Source organism: Plectropomus leopardus, chromosome 10 (genome assembly GCF_026936395.1).
Source record: "Plectropomus leopardus strain MGB_pleo_1.0 chromosome 10, ASM2693639v1, whole genome shotgun sequence".
Taxonomy (NCBI): domain Eukaryota; kingdom Metazoa; phylum Chordata; class Actinopteri; order Perciformes; family Serranidae; genus Plectropomus; species Plectropomus leopardus.
Window position 1 is genome coordinate 35422589 of NC_142185.1, and position 15704 is coordinate 35438292.

General features: G+C 39.9%; 1 protein-coding gene across 1 annotated transcript in view; it reads right to left on the minus strand.

Annotated features, from left to right (window-relative positions):
* f5 (coagulation factor V) overlaps positions 1–15704 on the minus strand; it is a 22011-nt gene continuing 6307 nt past the window's right edge. Inside the window, exons 8-25 of the mRNA XM_042494358.2 lie at positions 15475–15655; positions 14374–14470; positions 14050–14255; positions 13292–13439; positions 12984–13196; positions 10343–12377; positions 9188–9356; positions 8433–8669; positions 7192–7408; positions 6756–6935; positions 5851–5967; positions 5690–5761; positions 5468–5553; positions 4346–4501; positions 4101–4245; positions 2766–2917; positions 1672–1854; positions 1–1090 (exon numbers count right to left, since the gene is read on the minus strand). Of these exons, the coding sequence (XP_042350292.2) occupies positions 944–1090; positions 1672–1854; positions 2766–2917; positions 4101–4245; positions 4346–4501; positions 5468–5553; positions 5690–5761; positions 5851–5967; positions 6756–6935; positions 7192–7408; positions 8433–8669; positions 9188–9356; positions 10343–12377; positions 12984–13196; positions 13292–13439; positions 14050–14255; positions 14374–14470; positions 15475–15655 (4741 nt within the window). The 3' untranslated portion in view covers positions 1–943. The remainder of the gene's footprint in view (positions 1091–1671; positions 1855–2765; positions 2918–4100; positions 4246–4345; positions 4502–5467; positions 5554–5689; positions 5762–5850; positions 5968–6755; positions 6936–7191; positions 7409–8432; positions 8670–9187; positions 9357–10342; positions 12378–12983; positions 13197–13291; positions 13440–14049; positions 14256–14373; positions 14471–15474; positions 15656–15704) is intronic.

The following is a 15704-nucleotide window of genomic DNA, read 5'->3' on the forward strand; positions in this document are numbered from 1 at the left end:
TAAGAACGGTGATCATATTTATTGAAAAATAAATTACACAATCTCTACTTACATATTTACATTCATTGATTCTCATTTCTACTGGAGTTGAAACTAGTGTTTCAAAAACACAACTATTGACAAAAGGGTTAGGATTAATTATACATACACCACATATCAGTGAGTATTATAAGTCTCTTTAACTGTGCGTATATTTTTATAATAAAGCACTTTGCATTTTGCACATAGGATGAGTTTAACAAATTGCCCAAGCAATAAATGTTTGCCTGCATGCAAAGGCTGTGATTTAGTGTGAAATCTCCTTCGTACATGAGAAGTGGAAGTGCATTCGTCTAGGGCGTCACAGAGAAAACATGCATGCTTTCTTTAAAAACAAATTGGCATTTTTTTCTTTCTTTTTTCTTTTTAAAATTTTTTTCCTTCATTTTTTAATATGATTTTTTAAACTTTTGGCATTTTTATTTATTTATTACTGTTTGGCATTTTATTTCTTCAAAGATTTTTGGCATTTGGCACAAAAAAAAACTTTTGACATTTTTGGTGATTTTTTTTTGTTTACTTTAAAGATGTTTGGCGATTAAAAAAAATGTGGCAATACTTTCTTCAAAAATTTGGGTGTTTTTTTTTTTTTTTACATCATTTATTACAGCCGGAAACTGCAAAAACGGAAATTACTGTTGAATTTTGACATTTTTGACAGTCCTTGAGCACATAATTCGGGACAGACACACACTCAAGGACGATCAAGGAAAAGATACTTGTAGCTTTGGGGAGGGTAAAAAAACAAAACAAACAAAAACAAACAGCCACCCCCCTCCACAGATAAATAAAGAACAGTCCCTTAGGCCTATTCATATGCTCTAAACTATATATCCGCTGCTATTTATAAAACATTCGGGGCTGTAGTCTCGGATGCTCAGGTCTAATGATGCAACTGGTATCATCACTCAAATTCGCAGCCCAGCAGCTCTATTCTCATGGTGATGGAGTTGGTCCAGCTTCTGGGGACGATTCGGATGAAACGGGAGAAGATAGGAGGGTAGATGTAGTTCTTCACATGGTCGTTGTTATTTGTATTTCCCATAAATGTCTGCATTTAATGAGAAAGAGAGAGAGATGGTTAAAAACAGTGATACTCAAGTTCCAGCCTGTGGACCAAACTGGATCCAGCATCCAAATAGAGCTTGTTTATCAAAACAGTGCCAGTGGAGGATCAACAGATGTCCTAGCTAGGCTCCTAATGTCCTCAAAACCTAGAAACATCCAAACATGCTAGAAAAGCCAAGAAATGTCCTAACACCGTAGAAACGTCCCAAAATCCTAGAAATGTCCTAAAATCCTGCAAACGGCCTTAAAATCCCACAACGTCCTCATATCCAAGAAATATTCTAAAATCCTGGAAATGTCCTTAAAATAGTAGAACCAACCTAAAATCCTAGAAGCGTCCTACAATCCGAGAAATATTCTTAAATCATAGAAATGCCTTAAAATCTTAGAAACATCCTAAAATCGTGAAAATATATAAAAAATCCTGGAAACCTGTATGGGGCTCCTGCGACTGTCATTGTGCAAAAGTGGCCCCCAAACAAAGCAAACTGAGAATCCCTGATTTGGATCACGTCTCTCCGGTCACCTGTTAACTGGGTGAAAAAAGATTTCGCCTCAGCTCACCTTGTAAGGGACGTTCTCATCATCTGTGTACTTGATCCAGTGTATCCCGCTGTGGCTGTACTGCAGATGGTAGGACATGACGTACATCTCTGTTCCCAGAGCTTTGGCTCCTTGCGTGATGATCCCCGTGATCTTCTCGACTTTGGGCAGCTCCACCTGAAGCCACTGATTCATGTCTCTATGCTGTGGAAGAGACGACACAAAAGAGAGGAAGGTAAGTACATTTTTTGTTTTTTATTTCACACTTGCTTTCGTGATATGTTTGTCATGCCAGAAAGCTTTTTTTTGAATTTGAGTTTAAATGCTTTGACATTGAGGTTTTGACGTGCATGCATTTATGAATTGCTGAAGAAAGTTGTGCACCATTTACATCACAATTCAGACTTTTTAGGGTTTGGGGTCAAGGGCTGCAGGCGTGTGTATACTGCTCGCTCAGATACTGTGTTACGGTGTTAAGGAGAGCGTTTTGTGTGTTCAAGTGATGTTAAAATTAGTAAAAGTCCAAAAAAAATTACTTTAAAAATAAACAATAATTTAAAGAAACAGACAGTCAAAACCAAACAAGGAAATTACATGAAAAAAGTCCATTAAATGTAATCATGTGAAGTAATTTAATTATTAATAATTAATTTTTGCATGGCTTTTCATCTAAAATATACATTTCTAAATCTACAAATTTCTTGCAATTTGCAGGATATTTTTTTGCTAAGTTAGGCAGTGTCTTTTCCCCTGGTTTTAAAAAAAGAAATCAAACCAATTTGCATGGGGTTCAAAGGTTTAAATTCTTGTGAAAGGTGTTAGAATGCAGCACAAGACAATTAATGTCAACCCAGGTACAAAGGGGTTAATTAATTCCACACTGGAGAAATTGGCATGTTTCAGCAGCTCAAGACGCAAGAGCAAAAAGGGAAAAAAAGTGATAAATAAGGATAAAAGCACACCAATAATACAAATAGGATATAATAAGGATAGCATGTTATAGAAATCTATATTAAGTATGTCTACCTTTCATTTACACACATACTGTTCGTCCGTATCTGATAGTTGCACAGTTGCTTATATTTGACCTGTCATGTCAGTGTATGGGTTTGTACCTTAGCCTGCCATGCATTTATGGTGCCTTGTTTGTTGAGTCGTGCAAGCGAGGGTCTCCAGGGTCCAGAGTACCAGCTGTAGGCTGTGGAGCTGGCTGTGATGCGATGGTCTTCTATCAGTCTGCTCTCCATCCCCAGAGGCACCGAGCAGCCTGAGGCAGGAAGTTAGAAATGTCACATTTACTGGAACCTCAACACTATGACAATACCGGAGCACATACTGCAGCACAGCATTTGTAAACTTTCTGCACTCCCAATGACTATGCGAACAAGTGAAGTTGCAGTTACAGTTTATGTCTGTCCAAATGTTTCACACACATTTTCTCCGCTGCCGCACAGAAGATCTACACAATCAGCACAGTTTCCTAAAGGCACACTTAATACCAAAGATTAGTGTCATCAGTTCAGTATCTGAACAAATGTCTCCCCTTCATTAGACATTTATGTGAAATGTTGCCGTAGTTAGTCGATGTATTCTGTGTTCGGTGAGGTCACAGTGACCTTCATCTTTGACCACCGAAATATGAGTGACGTTGGTTTGAGGAAATGCTCTCAAAGCCTTTTTGAAATGGCGCGTTTACAAGAATGAGACAAACGCAAAGTCACAGTGACTTTGACCTTCGACCATTAAAATCTAGTCAGTTCATCCTTAAATCCAAATGACCATTTGTGCCAAATTTGAAGAGATTCACTCAAGGTGTTGTTGAGATATCGCGTTCACTAGAATGGGACGTACAGACGGAAAACTACCTCTGGCTGTGGCCATTGCCAGTGCGGAGGCATAAAAAGAGAAAACATTTATCATAAAAATAACCAAAACAGTCACAGTGAAACCTGGTCAGATTTGCAAATTCAGCAAACTGAATCTGGAGTGCATCGAGCTGCTGCATAGCAAATATGGTAAAATTACAAAAATGAACTGATGAGTTAAGTTATACATTTGTACCAAATCATCCAATCTGAATCTGCAGCTCATACTGGATGAGCGTACTAAATTTTAAACAGTCTGGAGAAACTTTTGGTGGAATGCATTGTTTTCCATGACTGACGCTGTATGTACTGTTAAAATCACTGCTGAACAAACTGCTCAATCAAGGATGTGTGAAATAAATAATGAGGTTTCAGAGACTCTCCAGCATAAAACTACCGAGTCGAATACAAAAGTGGATTTTACATATTTTGTAAGTTTGAAAAAAAAAAAAAAATATCCCATGCATACATTTCTAAAAAAATATCTTGACCAGGTCTTGCTTAAAAATTTGATTTTAATCTATGGAGATGTCCTGATTAATCAACGTTAAAAAACAAAAACAGGCTAACACAATAACATCTTACCGTCAAGCTCACAGCCGTAAAACTCCATGCGGACTGTTGCCGTGTTGTGCCAGCTGATGGGATGGAGCCTAATGAACCGCCCAACTACAGGAGGAAAGAAGGTGTTTGTCTTTGCCTCGTACGCCTCCCGGTTACCATCGAATACCTGTTGAGAGAGGGCGAGACGGAGATAAATAAGTGATCACACACTTCTTACTTAGTTTGTAGCCATTTGCATTGATTAAAGGTGACCAAACTCTCGCCACCTTCCTGAGCTCCTTGCTGTCGCCCTTGTAGAAGATCCACTTCCTGCGGTCAGTGCTGTAGGAGATCACGTACTTGTCGACGTAGTGGGAGTAGAACATCTGCCTCGCTCCTTGAGTGGCCACCTGGCTGATCACAACTGGCCGCTGGAAGTCCACCTGAACAGAGGAAAAACGAAGGTTATGACATTGTAACCCTGGTTCTATTAGCACAGGCAGAGCCCTCGACAGCACTCTGAGAAAAGCAGAAACGTAGCTGGCCAATCAGGATGTGCCTAAGTGCACCAATACAGACCAGGCATCCTACACAAGTGATACTCAATTTAGGGGCTGTGAGCCAAATCTGGCCTCCCATAGGTTGCAAGGCGGTCCCCAAGTCATTTTCTAATTCAAAATAAAAGTTAAGTGATTCACACTAGGAATTGTTTTTGTACTTTTAGTATACATAGAGTGCCAGAATGCATGAAACAGCTCAAAATAGAGCTTGTTTATCAAAAAAAGTCCCAGTGGAGAATCCCCACAACCCTAAACAGAGCTCCCAGCTAAGCCCCTAATGTCTTAAAATCCTATAAATGTCCTAAAATCCTAGAAACAGCCTAAAATTCTGAAATTCTTGAAATGTCCTGAAATCAGAGAAATATTCGAAAATCCTACAAATGTCCTGAAAATCCTAGAAACAGGCTAAAATCTCAGAAATTTCCTCAGATCCTGGAAACATCCTGAAATCCTAGGAATGTCCTAAATTCTGAGAAATGCACTAAAATCCTAAAAATTGTCCTAAAGTCATAGAACTGCTCTATACTCTGTCCTAAAATCCTAGACATGTGCTAAAATCAAAGAAATGCCATAAAATCCTCAAAAAAAGTCCTAAAATCTGAGAAATATCCTTATATCCTAGAAATGTTCTAAAATCCACCAAAAGTCCTGAAATCTTAGAAATGTCCTAAAATCCTAGAAACGTCGTATGCACGCTCATGATTTAAGGATTTAAGGACTTTATCCAAAAAGTCCACCTGAGGGCGGAGCCTGTGCGACATAGAGCGACAGGTAGCAGATTGTAGGCACATAGAAAGCAGGTGCACATTTACAAATGTAGTTAGACACATAAGCATGTTTACAACATACCTGAATCCAGCTGTTGCTCTGCTCGGTGCTCCATGCATTGTATTTACCACCATTGTTGAGTCTGGCCAGATAGGGCTCCCAGTATCCTTCAAAGATGGAAATGTTGTCATACCTCCAGTGACACAGAATTTTATTGCAGTACTTAATAATTTCAGAATTGCGGTTGCAGTCGGATTATAGTGTGTAAAACAGAGGGGTGCAGACGGGAGGAGGCATGCTTACCTCTGGTGTTGATGGCAGTGATCTGGCTGTCTTTAACGCTGCCTGATTCTAAGCCCAGCGGGCGGGAGCAGTCTTAAAAGAGACATACAAGAAACGACTCAATATTAAAACACAACATGACATTATGTCTAAATGCTGCAGGGTCGCTGAGTTGTTTGTACCATTATCCAGAACCAGAAAGAGGGTCTGCATGCCCTTCTTCTGGTTAAAACCAACTTCTGTCTCCAGCTGCCACAGGCCAGGTCTGGATGCATTCATCTCCAGAGTAGCAAAGCTCCCTGCAAACAGAGATTCAGTTTACACATCTTGTCTCTGCTACGCTGTCAAAACCCAAGCATAGGTGGTGGCTGTTTTCTGTAGTAACGTTTTGAGGTATCGTCAGTCCAAATAGAAAATTATGAATTCTCATCAAAACTAAAGTGCAAAAGCAGCAGGAGGTTCTTTTTAGCAGTGTAAATTATTTTGTAGTGTTTTGCTGATAGTGTTGAAGATATCGGTTGTAGAGATGTCTGCCTTCTCTCCAATATAATGAAACAAGAATGCAATCGGCTTTTGGTGCTAAAAGCGCCCGAAGATACATTTGAAATACTCAACAGCAGTTTCTTTCTAGGCGCTAGATTATTCACTCTATATTCGCAGATGTGTATAATTAACATGACATCTTTATCTAATTTTGTAAATGTCAAGGTCACCATCAATATTGGTATATCACAATACCCCGAGTAGAACTATTTAATTTCTGAAGAACTACACCTGCTAACCGTATCAGCATGTACAAAAAAGCATGCAGTTGTGTGGATTATCTTGAGTTACTGGGTCATGATTTCTGCAAAGAAACAGTGTCGTTAAAGTGTTGTTTTGGCACTGAAAGCACCACAATCCGGGTGCAATCTAGTTCCATTATATGGAAAGAAGACACACATCTCTACATCTGATTTTTCCAACAGTCTGCAACTCACACCCAAACAATTTCGATCAGTAAATAGCACTACAGGTGAGAGGTAAAGTATGTATTTTTGATTGTGGGTGAAGTGTCCGTTAAGGAAACAGACATTATGTTGCTCACCAGGCAGCAGTGGGTAGACGGCCTGTCTGTAGCTGGTGATCTTCTTGTGGAGGAACGTCTGTCCATGAAAGTGGATGCTCTGAAAGTCTCTGGGAGAGCCCATGTTGATCAGGTGCCAGCGCACCAGCTGGTTGGTATACATCCTCAGGCCCTTCAGGCTGTATATAATGCCATTGATGGCTTTAGAAAAACACGGACATGATCATCAATTTTTGTTGTGCTTTTCTGGAACTGCAATTTTTCTAAAACAGATAAATCTCAAAAGCGTGGAAGAAACGTTTTTGCTTTCTTCCTATAATAGCTGTTGACTCCATGACAGATTATCAAGAGTGCATGTACGCACTATATGAGTTTAAATTAGCATGTTCTATAATTTTTTGGTATTATGATCAAAAGATTTTAAGAGCAGGCTTGTTGGAGGCACATAATGCCTTACAGTGGAACTTGAGGTTCTCCTTGAAGTTGGGGTCCATAAATCTCCTTCGGCTCCTCCTCTGTATCATCTCGTGGTTTTTCTCGTAGTACCAGCTGTGCGACTCATCGAAGGTCATGAAAAGCAGTGTGAACTCCCTCGTGTCTGTTATCTCCTCTTTTAGGGTTCCTTCTCGACACACCAGCAAAGGTCCAATCAGGCCAGAGTGGATATCCCGCTCCTAAAGAGAGAGAGAGCATACCCAAGTTCAGTGTAATTTTTTTTAAAAGGGAATTCATTTCACCTTGCAACCCAAACACATCTGTCTGTGAGTTTGTGTTTGTAGAAAATGACACAATCCTCATGAATATTGGTGCAGTGAGAGTTACCATCAGCCCATTTATGTTTTTAAGGTGATACCAGGGCCTGCTATAGTGAGTGACTCAAAATCTGGACAAAGTGGCTTTAAAGCTGTGAAACTCAACTTTGGGTTACTGTTGTTTATTTACTGGAAACGCCCTAAAATCCTAGAAGTGTCCTAAAATCAGAGTAACATCTTAAAATACTAGAAACATCCTAAAATCAGAGAAATGTCCTAAAATCCTGGAAATATTCTAAAATCCTAAAATGTCCTGTCCTGAAATGTCCTAAATTCTAAAAATGTCCTTAAAGCCAAAAATTGTTCTTAAATACTAGAATGTGTAGAAGTATAATTAGAAAAAGTGTGTCATGGGTTTTTGTCATTGTTTTGGAAAGTACACACTGAATCGAGCTATTAAACCAAATATGAATATGAATATAAATGTTTAAAATCTGAGAAATGTCCTAAAATCTAAGAAACATCCTTAAATCATAGAAATAACCTAAAATTGAAGAAACATCTATAAATCGCAGAAATGTCCTAAAATCCTAGAAACATGTATGGTGCTGCTGCCACTAGCCCCTGGCCTCCTGTCATTCAGTATCACAGCCCCGTCAGAGGTCCTAGTTAAGCTCCATCCTACATCCTAAAATCAGAGATATGTCCTAAAAACCGGGACATGTGCTAAAATCCAAACGTCCTAGAATCATAGAAACATGTAAAACATCATGCAACCTTGATTGTTGAGTTATTCACTGATCATCATACACATCAGACACTTTTGGTTGGCAGTCGGACCGAACCACCAATGTCAACAATCAATTAAAAGTGCATAATGTTGCTTGAATTTTTATTTTTAAAAAGCATTTATTCAGTAATTCTCTGAAAAGTCCAAATTACTCACAGGGTTAACGCCTGAATAGTAGGCCCAGGTCCGGCATTGAGACTCGTCTGGCGATGGCCCAACCATTGAACTGACCTTCCACATGTATGTGAATGTGGTGTTGGGTTGAACCTCGTTGTCATATTTGTACCAGTACTTAGAGCCATCCTCATAGTTCAGGCCCTCTGTCTGCTTGGTGTAGGTAACCCCGTTCGGGTGTAAAGAGTACGGACGTTTGGCATTGTTCCTAAACACCACCTGCAGGACAAAAGGACACAATCTGTGGATGGCTAATCATGGCTTTAAAGGAATAGGTAAACATTTTGGAAAGTACTTGAATTAAATTTCTTGCAGAGTTTAATGGAAATTAAGACAGGTAAATTATCAGCATATCCTCATTATTTTTTAAAGATTTTCTCTGCACTACCCTTCCCTCAAAATGTATTGAACTTTACAATTAGTTGCAGATAAACATAATTTCTAGGAGACAGAGCTGGCTGGGGCCAAGTGTCCTATCTCACAATGTCTCACAAATGCCCCGTGATTCAGATGTGCTCCAGTTATTTTTTTTGGCCTATGCTACATCTTTCCACCAAGTTTGTAAAATTAAAGCCCATAGTTTTTTTCTGCAATCCTATTGACAAACAAACCGGACTGAAAACATAATCTCCTTGTTGGAGCTAATGATGACAGTAAAGCTTTTACACATAAAAATAAAATTTGAAAATGTGAGATCCCAGAGGATACACATTAGGTTTCCATCCTGACAATCTTACCATGATGCTTTGCCCGACCTCCGCCTTGATGACAGGTCCCAGGATGCCCAGATGCTCGTCTATCTCTCCGCGGATGTCAGGCGTGCTGAAGCTGCTGTCCATGTAACCTCGGAAAACCACCTTGGTGAACTTAGTCTCTCGGCTGTTTAGTTGTACCTTGTCTTGTCTCCTGTGGCGATAACAGGACCACATCAGTTTTGTGTATGAATACGTACCTGCTGTCTCCAAAAAATCTGAATAGTAATGCTTTATCAAATGTCCAAATGCTTTTTCAGCCCATTCTCATCCCAAAAGTCTTCAAAAAAAAAAACGCCACTTTTTCAGTGATTTTGGGATCAGACACTAATGCCAAAAAGCCTTTCCGGTGGTTTGATACACCACTGGGTGGTGTCAGTTTGTAACACAGCCATATGATACGCCGTGGGGGTGCAACAGGTTGAAACGCCTCCAGTAATTATGTAATAAAAAGAGCTGAAAGGTCCCTATTTGGCAAGCAGGCATAAATGTAGACCCAAATCATAATGTTTCTTTTCTCAACCTAACTACATGGCTTTGCTGCCATGTAACCATGTGTATTTGTTGCCCAATTCTATCCATATGCTTTTGTTGATATACCCTGGTGTCGGTTGCCACATGGATTTGTTGCCTAAATCTAACCACGTATGTGTGTTGCCTTATTCTAACCATATGCTTTTCTTGACATCCTGGCATTGCTTGGCACATGCTTTTGTTGCCTGAACCTAACCATGTGTATTTGTTGCCCAATTCTAACCATGTGCTTTTGTTGATATACCCTGGTGATGGTTACTGCCGGCTTTTGTTGTCTAAACCTAATCAAATGCTTTTGTTGACATCATGACATAGGTTGCCACATGCTTTTGTTGACATCATGACATAGGTTGCCACATGCTTTTGTTGCATAATCCTAACCACATGCTTTTGTTGACATTTCAGCATTGGTTGCCACATGCTTTTTTTTTTGCTTAATTCTAACTACATGCTTTTGTTTACATCCTGGCATTGGTTGTGGCATCTCAAAACATCAACTCCTGAAGCAGGAGGATACCAAGATAAATGTGAAAGTCCATTGACAAAGCGTGGATATGTGACAACTTGGGATGAGAAGATGTTGGCTTTTCTTATCTCTGAGCTTACTTATGTCCGTAGCCGCCATAGTCCCACAGAACCTCCTCTGCTGCGATGAAATAAGTTCTGACATTCGGGCCTGAGAATTTTAAGTAGTATTTGGTGGTGTCATCCAGGTTGAAATTCTTGACGTCCTCGTGGCTGCTGTAGGGGTCAATGTAGGTCACATACTCATATTCATCTGCTTTCAAATCTATCGTATCTGGCCCCAGATGAGCTGGTTCGTCCCCAGGAATATACAGCTCGTAGTCGCTGAAATCAGGGCGGGGCACACCGATGACTACAGGCATGTTAATGAGCTCCTCCTCATCAGAGACAGGCTGCGGTGAAAGCGGTCGAGACCCACGGGGGGTCATGCCTGGATTGAACCCCCGAGGAGAGAAGGGTAGGCCGCTCCTGGCCTGAGGCTTGTACTCTTTTCTTTTCCTTGTTTTCATGCCGTGGCCCTTCTGCGGCCTCTGTCGTAAGTTCACTTTCCTGGTCTTCTTTTTCGGAGGTGGCATCGTTGTTTGAGGGGTTTCTTTCCCTAAATATTTGATCATGTAGTCAGGAATATCCACGGGTTCCAGTTGATGTGTTCCATCGTAAGTCCAATTGTGGCCTGGCGTTTTGACGGAGGTTGTTTTAATCACCTGTGTATTCTTATCTGTGAGGTAGATATGCACTTCTTCTTCCTCACTGCTATCCGAGGCACTTAGCTCCTCTGAACTGATCTTTCTTTCTGCATTGCTGGAGAGGTTGGTATCATAGGAGAAACTTGTTGCAGAAAATGTTTGGTTTGACTCACTATGAGGAGCTGAGGCATTCGTCCTACTCTCTAAGCTAATCTCTGATGAATTTGATGAGGATTTGGTGACATTTTCAAGGCTGGAATTTGCAGAAAAACTAACAGTTTCAGAGGAATTCATTTGAAGGTCGTTCCCTGGCTCTGCTGCGCTGATCACAGACTCAGTGCCACTGTTTTCGTAGTTTTCAGAGTCATTTTTTTGTGCTGTATCGCTGGAGAGGGACAGGGTTGTCTCATTGGGGACTGCAGAAGCTGCATTGCTGAACTCACCAAGAGGGTTTGAGACATTCTTCATACTTTCTGAACTAATCTCCCCTGATGAATTTGATCTGGACATATTCACAGTGATGTTCACTGTTGGCGCGGTCATGAGCAAATCATTCGTTACATTTTCAAGGCTGGAATTGGTTGGAGTAATTTCAGAGGAGTTCACTTGAAGATACGGTTCTGCTGTGGTGCTCAAAGAGTCATTGCCAGTGGTTTTGTTGTCTTTGCCCTCCACCTCAAACTCTCCAGTCTCACCTGTTGTGGCATTGCCCTCTGGTGCACTGTGGAGATTGTTAGTGCTGGAATTGGATGGAGGCACAGAGTACGAGAACACATCCCCTCTGGTGAGTCTTTCCTCAGAGCCCTCTGACAAGATACCACCCACAGAAGTCTGGTTATCATCCATGTTTATGATTTTCTTTGTGTGAAACGTCATAGCATCAAAATGTATGCTGTCATTCTTTATCAATACATCTGGGCTACCAGAAATTGTTGCATTCTCAGGTTTGTGTGCAGACGAATTGTCAAAAGTTGAAGGCATACTACTGTTTTGCAGATGTGTGTCATTTAGTGTATTTGGCTTTGCAACAGATGTCTCGTTTCCATTCATTGTCTCTGGGAAGTTACCGATTATATTCGTTTCTCCGTCAGGCACAATATCAGCATCATAGTCGAGGAAAGAGAGGTCTAGCAGCTCCACATCTGATACATAAGATTGGTTCTTCAGGGACCTTAGACCTAATTCATCTGCAAACATCTCAGTGTAAATGTCTATCGCCACTGGTTTTCCTTTTTTAGGTTCTGGTGTTACTTCGTCTTTCTTCTTGAGTTCGTCCAAGCTCAAAGGATTCCACAAAGTAAATTCTGGGTTCTCTTCTGAATAGTCGGAGTACTCGTACTGGCGGTCCCGAAAGCACTCAACATCCTGAAACTTTACCCGCACTCCTTTGGTTGTCTCATGGGAATTCAGAGAAGCCATGAGCCAGACACCTGGTTCAAGAGAGACACAGAAATTTGTCCATTAAAAACCAAGCGTTTCATATCCAAACTTTTGAGATGATGACATACTGCTGTCACAATGTTTTCTCAAGTTAAAGAAGAAAATCAATTGCTTGGTTTATGTTATTTTAATAAACTAGGCTGTTTATGCAATAGAAGATGCAACTACATTTGAAACTGGTGCGACTGGACCACAGAAAACTTTGCTTAAGAGGTAGAAAACCTACAAAAAGCAGGATGCACTGCATCGCGTTGGACCATTTGATCAGCTCTTCCTGGAGTTAGAGTTTGGTTGAAAGTTTGAGAAAGAGAGATAGTGGTGGGTCTGTCTCTTGATCCACTTCTATATATCTATATGTGGTGGGCTGTACAAAAATGTTGTCGTACAGCCTGTCGCTTGAGCAACAAACTGTGAGCCAAGTTTCACTGGGGGAAGTTTACCATAGTTCATTAACAAATGCTAACCACATTGTTATGATACAAAACCGGTTTAAAATTACGAAGTATGCTTTAAGTCCCTACAGATGAAATATCTGACGATCATTTGACATTCAAAAATCATTTGACATAAAAAAGTCTTTGAGAGCTGTGACTGACCAATGTTGTCCATGTTCATAGTGATGGTCTCTCCAGTCATCGGGTAGAGGCTGAGGAAGTCCTCTGTTCGCCCGTTCAGCTCAAACGTATGGCCGTAGAAGGTTGCTGTCTGGATGTAGTCCTGCGCTCCAATGCTGGACATGTGCCATGTTGCAACCTCACCATTGCAGAACCCCAGAAGTGGCCCGCTCTCAAACACATACCCATTAATTGCTGTGAGGAAATTTACATCAGTATTAGTTGTCTAACAGGCAGATAAAGAGTGACTATATCATATCTATTAGGAACAGCTCTTAACAAAAACTCACTGTGCATGACATTAGATTGATAAAAGTCCGGGTCTGCTTTGTTGACTCTGGATCGGTCGCAATATAGGCGAATGTTGTCATCCAGGTACCAGCTCTTATTTTCATCGAACACAGCCAACATGGCATGCTGCTCCTTGTCTGCTTTCAGCTGTATAAACAGACCAAGAATGCATTTTTAATTGTCACTTTTTGACTTTTAATTTTAACAGCTTTCTCTTCCATATGCAGTAATGATGTCTACCTTTGTTAGACTAATGTCAATCATCCAACTTTTGACAAGGCAAAAATCAACTTGGAAAGAAATGTAATGCAAATTTCAAGAAATTAGTAGATTTAGAAAATTATTATTTTTTTAAATCTAGGGACAAGTTTCTAGAGAACTAGCAATTTTCATAGATGTATATTTAAAATTATTATTTTTTAGAATTATTATAACTTTTTCTTCAACTGTTTTAGGTCATGTCAATTTTTCATTTTTTTGTTTCTTTTTTTTGTTTTTTTTTCAACTAATTTTTAGGTAATTTTATACTTTTTACTGATTCATTGCCAATTTCAGGGTTGTTTTTAATTGAGTTGCTTGTTGCCTTCTTTCTATGTTTGAAAGAAATTAAGCTAATTTTCTTAGGTTTAAAGGGGGTAAAATCCATTTAACAGTTAAGATATTTCAGTCTGAACCAAAGTGGTGCACCAGCTGATCAATAATCGCCATGCTGCTAACACGCCAAAAAACAAACGTAATTTATTTTTTATTTCTTCACCTGAACACCTCTGATGTTGAGGGAGCGACTCTTGCAGATGAGGATCTGTCCTATGAGTCCTGAGGCGATGTCACGTGGTGTGTCCACTGCGCTGTGGTACAGTCGTGTCAGGCATCGAGAGTCTGCGTCGAAAGGCTCGTCCTCGTTGACCACCCTCCATACGTACGTGTGTGTCTCACCTGGCTGAACACCATGAGACTGGTTCCCTGGCAGACACATTGAGATATACCACAACAGTAATCCTTTTTTAAATAATGAATCCAGAGTGGATAATCCAACCAACACATCAATCCGTCTGTTTTACTGCGAGGAGAGATTTAGTACCTCCTGCCGGGTAGTTGACTCCCTCTTCTGACTTCTCTATTGTCAGTCCGTGTGGATAGATGCTGTAGGGTCGGGATGCCTTGTTCTTAAAAACAATCTGCAACGGGAGGACAATGATTAATATTTTTCATGATAACCTGAAGTCCCGAAAGAAAGTCTTAGAGTGATGCATGATTGGTAAATTTGCTCTGTGCTCACAGTCACTTTTTTAAAATACCAGTTAAATTCCATACTTCACTCACAAAATTACCGTTTCTAAAATGGTTAGTTTTACCATATTGCCTTGAATTCTTTTCTTTTTGAATAAAAAAAGAAAACTTTATTGTGGGAATTAACATAATTTTTCATTATCACATGTTTTCCACATTTTTCTTTTACGTTTCCACATTGTTTTGCCTTAAATTCTTGAAGAAAACTGTTTTTCGGCATGTCTCCATGGAAAACTTTGATTCACTGACCATGTTTAACAACAGCAATGGTGATTTATTCATCTTGTATTTTGCCTAATTTAAGCTGATCATAACATATGAGGTATGGAATAAATCTGTGGATGCTCCGGTTCAAATTGTGACCGAACTTTCCCATGGATGCCAGTTTTTGAATCATGACAAAGGCCAAAATGATTGAGGTGTCAGCAGTCAGTACATGACATGACATGACAGTACAAAACAGTTTTTTTTTAACAATTATGAATCAAGTCATAAATGTGCACAGAAAAAAATAGGCTGATTGGTCCAGTAGTTTGTAAAAGTTTCACCTGTCAAAGAAAATAAGAAAACCCAGAGCTGCAGAAAAATACACCACCGCACACTTCTAGCTGGATATAAGTGATGATTGAATTTCCTTTAACTGTCTATAACTTTAAATATGATCGTGTCTACATGTAAGCAATGAGTGGAAACAGTAGCCATATTCATACATATGTAGTTCCCCGATTCTACAAGACTGTTATTGAAGTTAACAGAAACACAAACTAAACCTTTAGATATGATGTGCTCTGATTTCTGTGGACAGTAATGAAGTGCGTTGTGTAAAGCACCATGAAATATAATTTTGCTGACGTGATGCTATAAAATTTAATTGAATTGAATTTGATCTCACCTTGATGACGTCTCTGATTTGTGCTCTGATGACTGGGCCTAAGATGCCGAGCTCACTCTTCCTTTGCTTGGACTCTATCCTTTCGGTGAATGACTCGTTTTTGTACAGCGTGTACACGGCCTTCTTGTACTTCGCACCTACACGTGTTGACGACTGTTTCAGGTACTGGATCTTGAAGCCCCTACACAAGAAAAAGTTTGTTTAATTTTGAGACATTGATATGTTTTTCA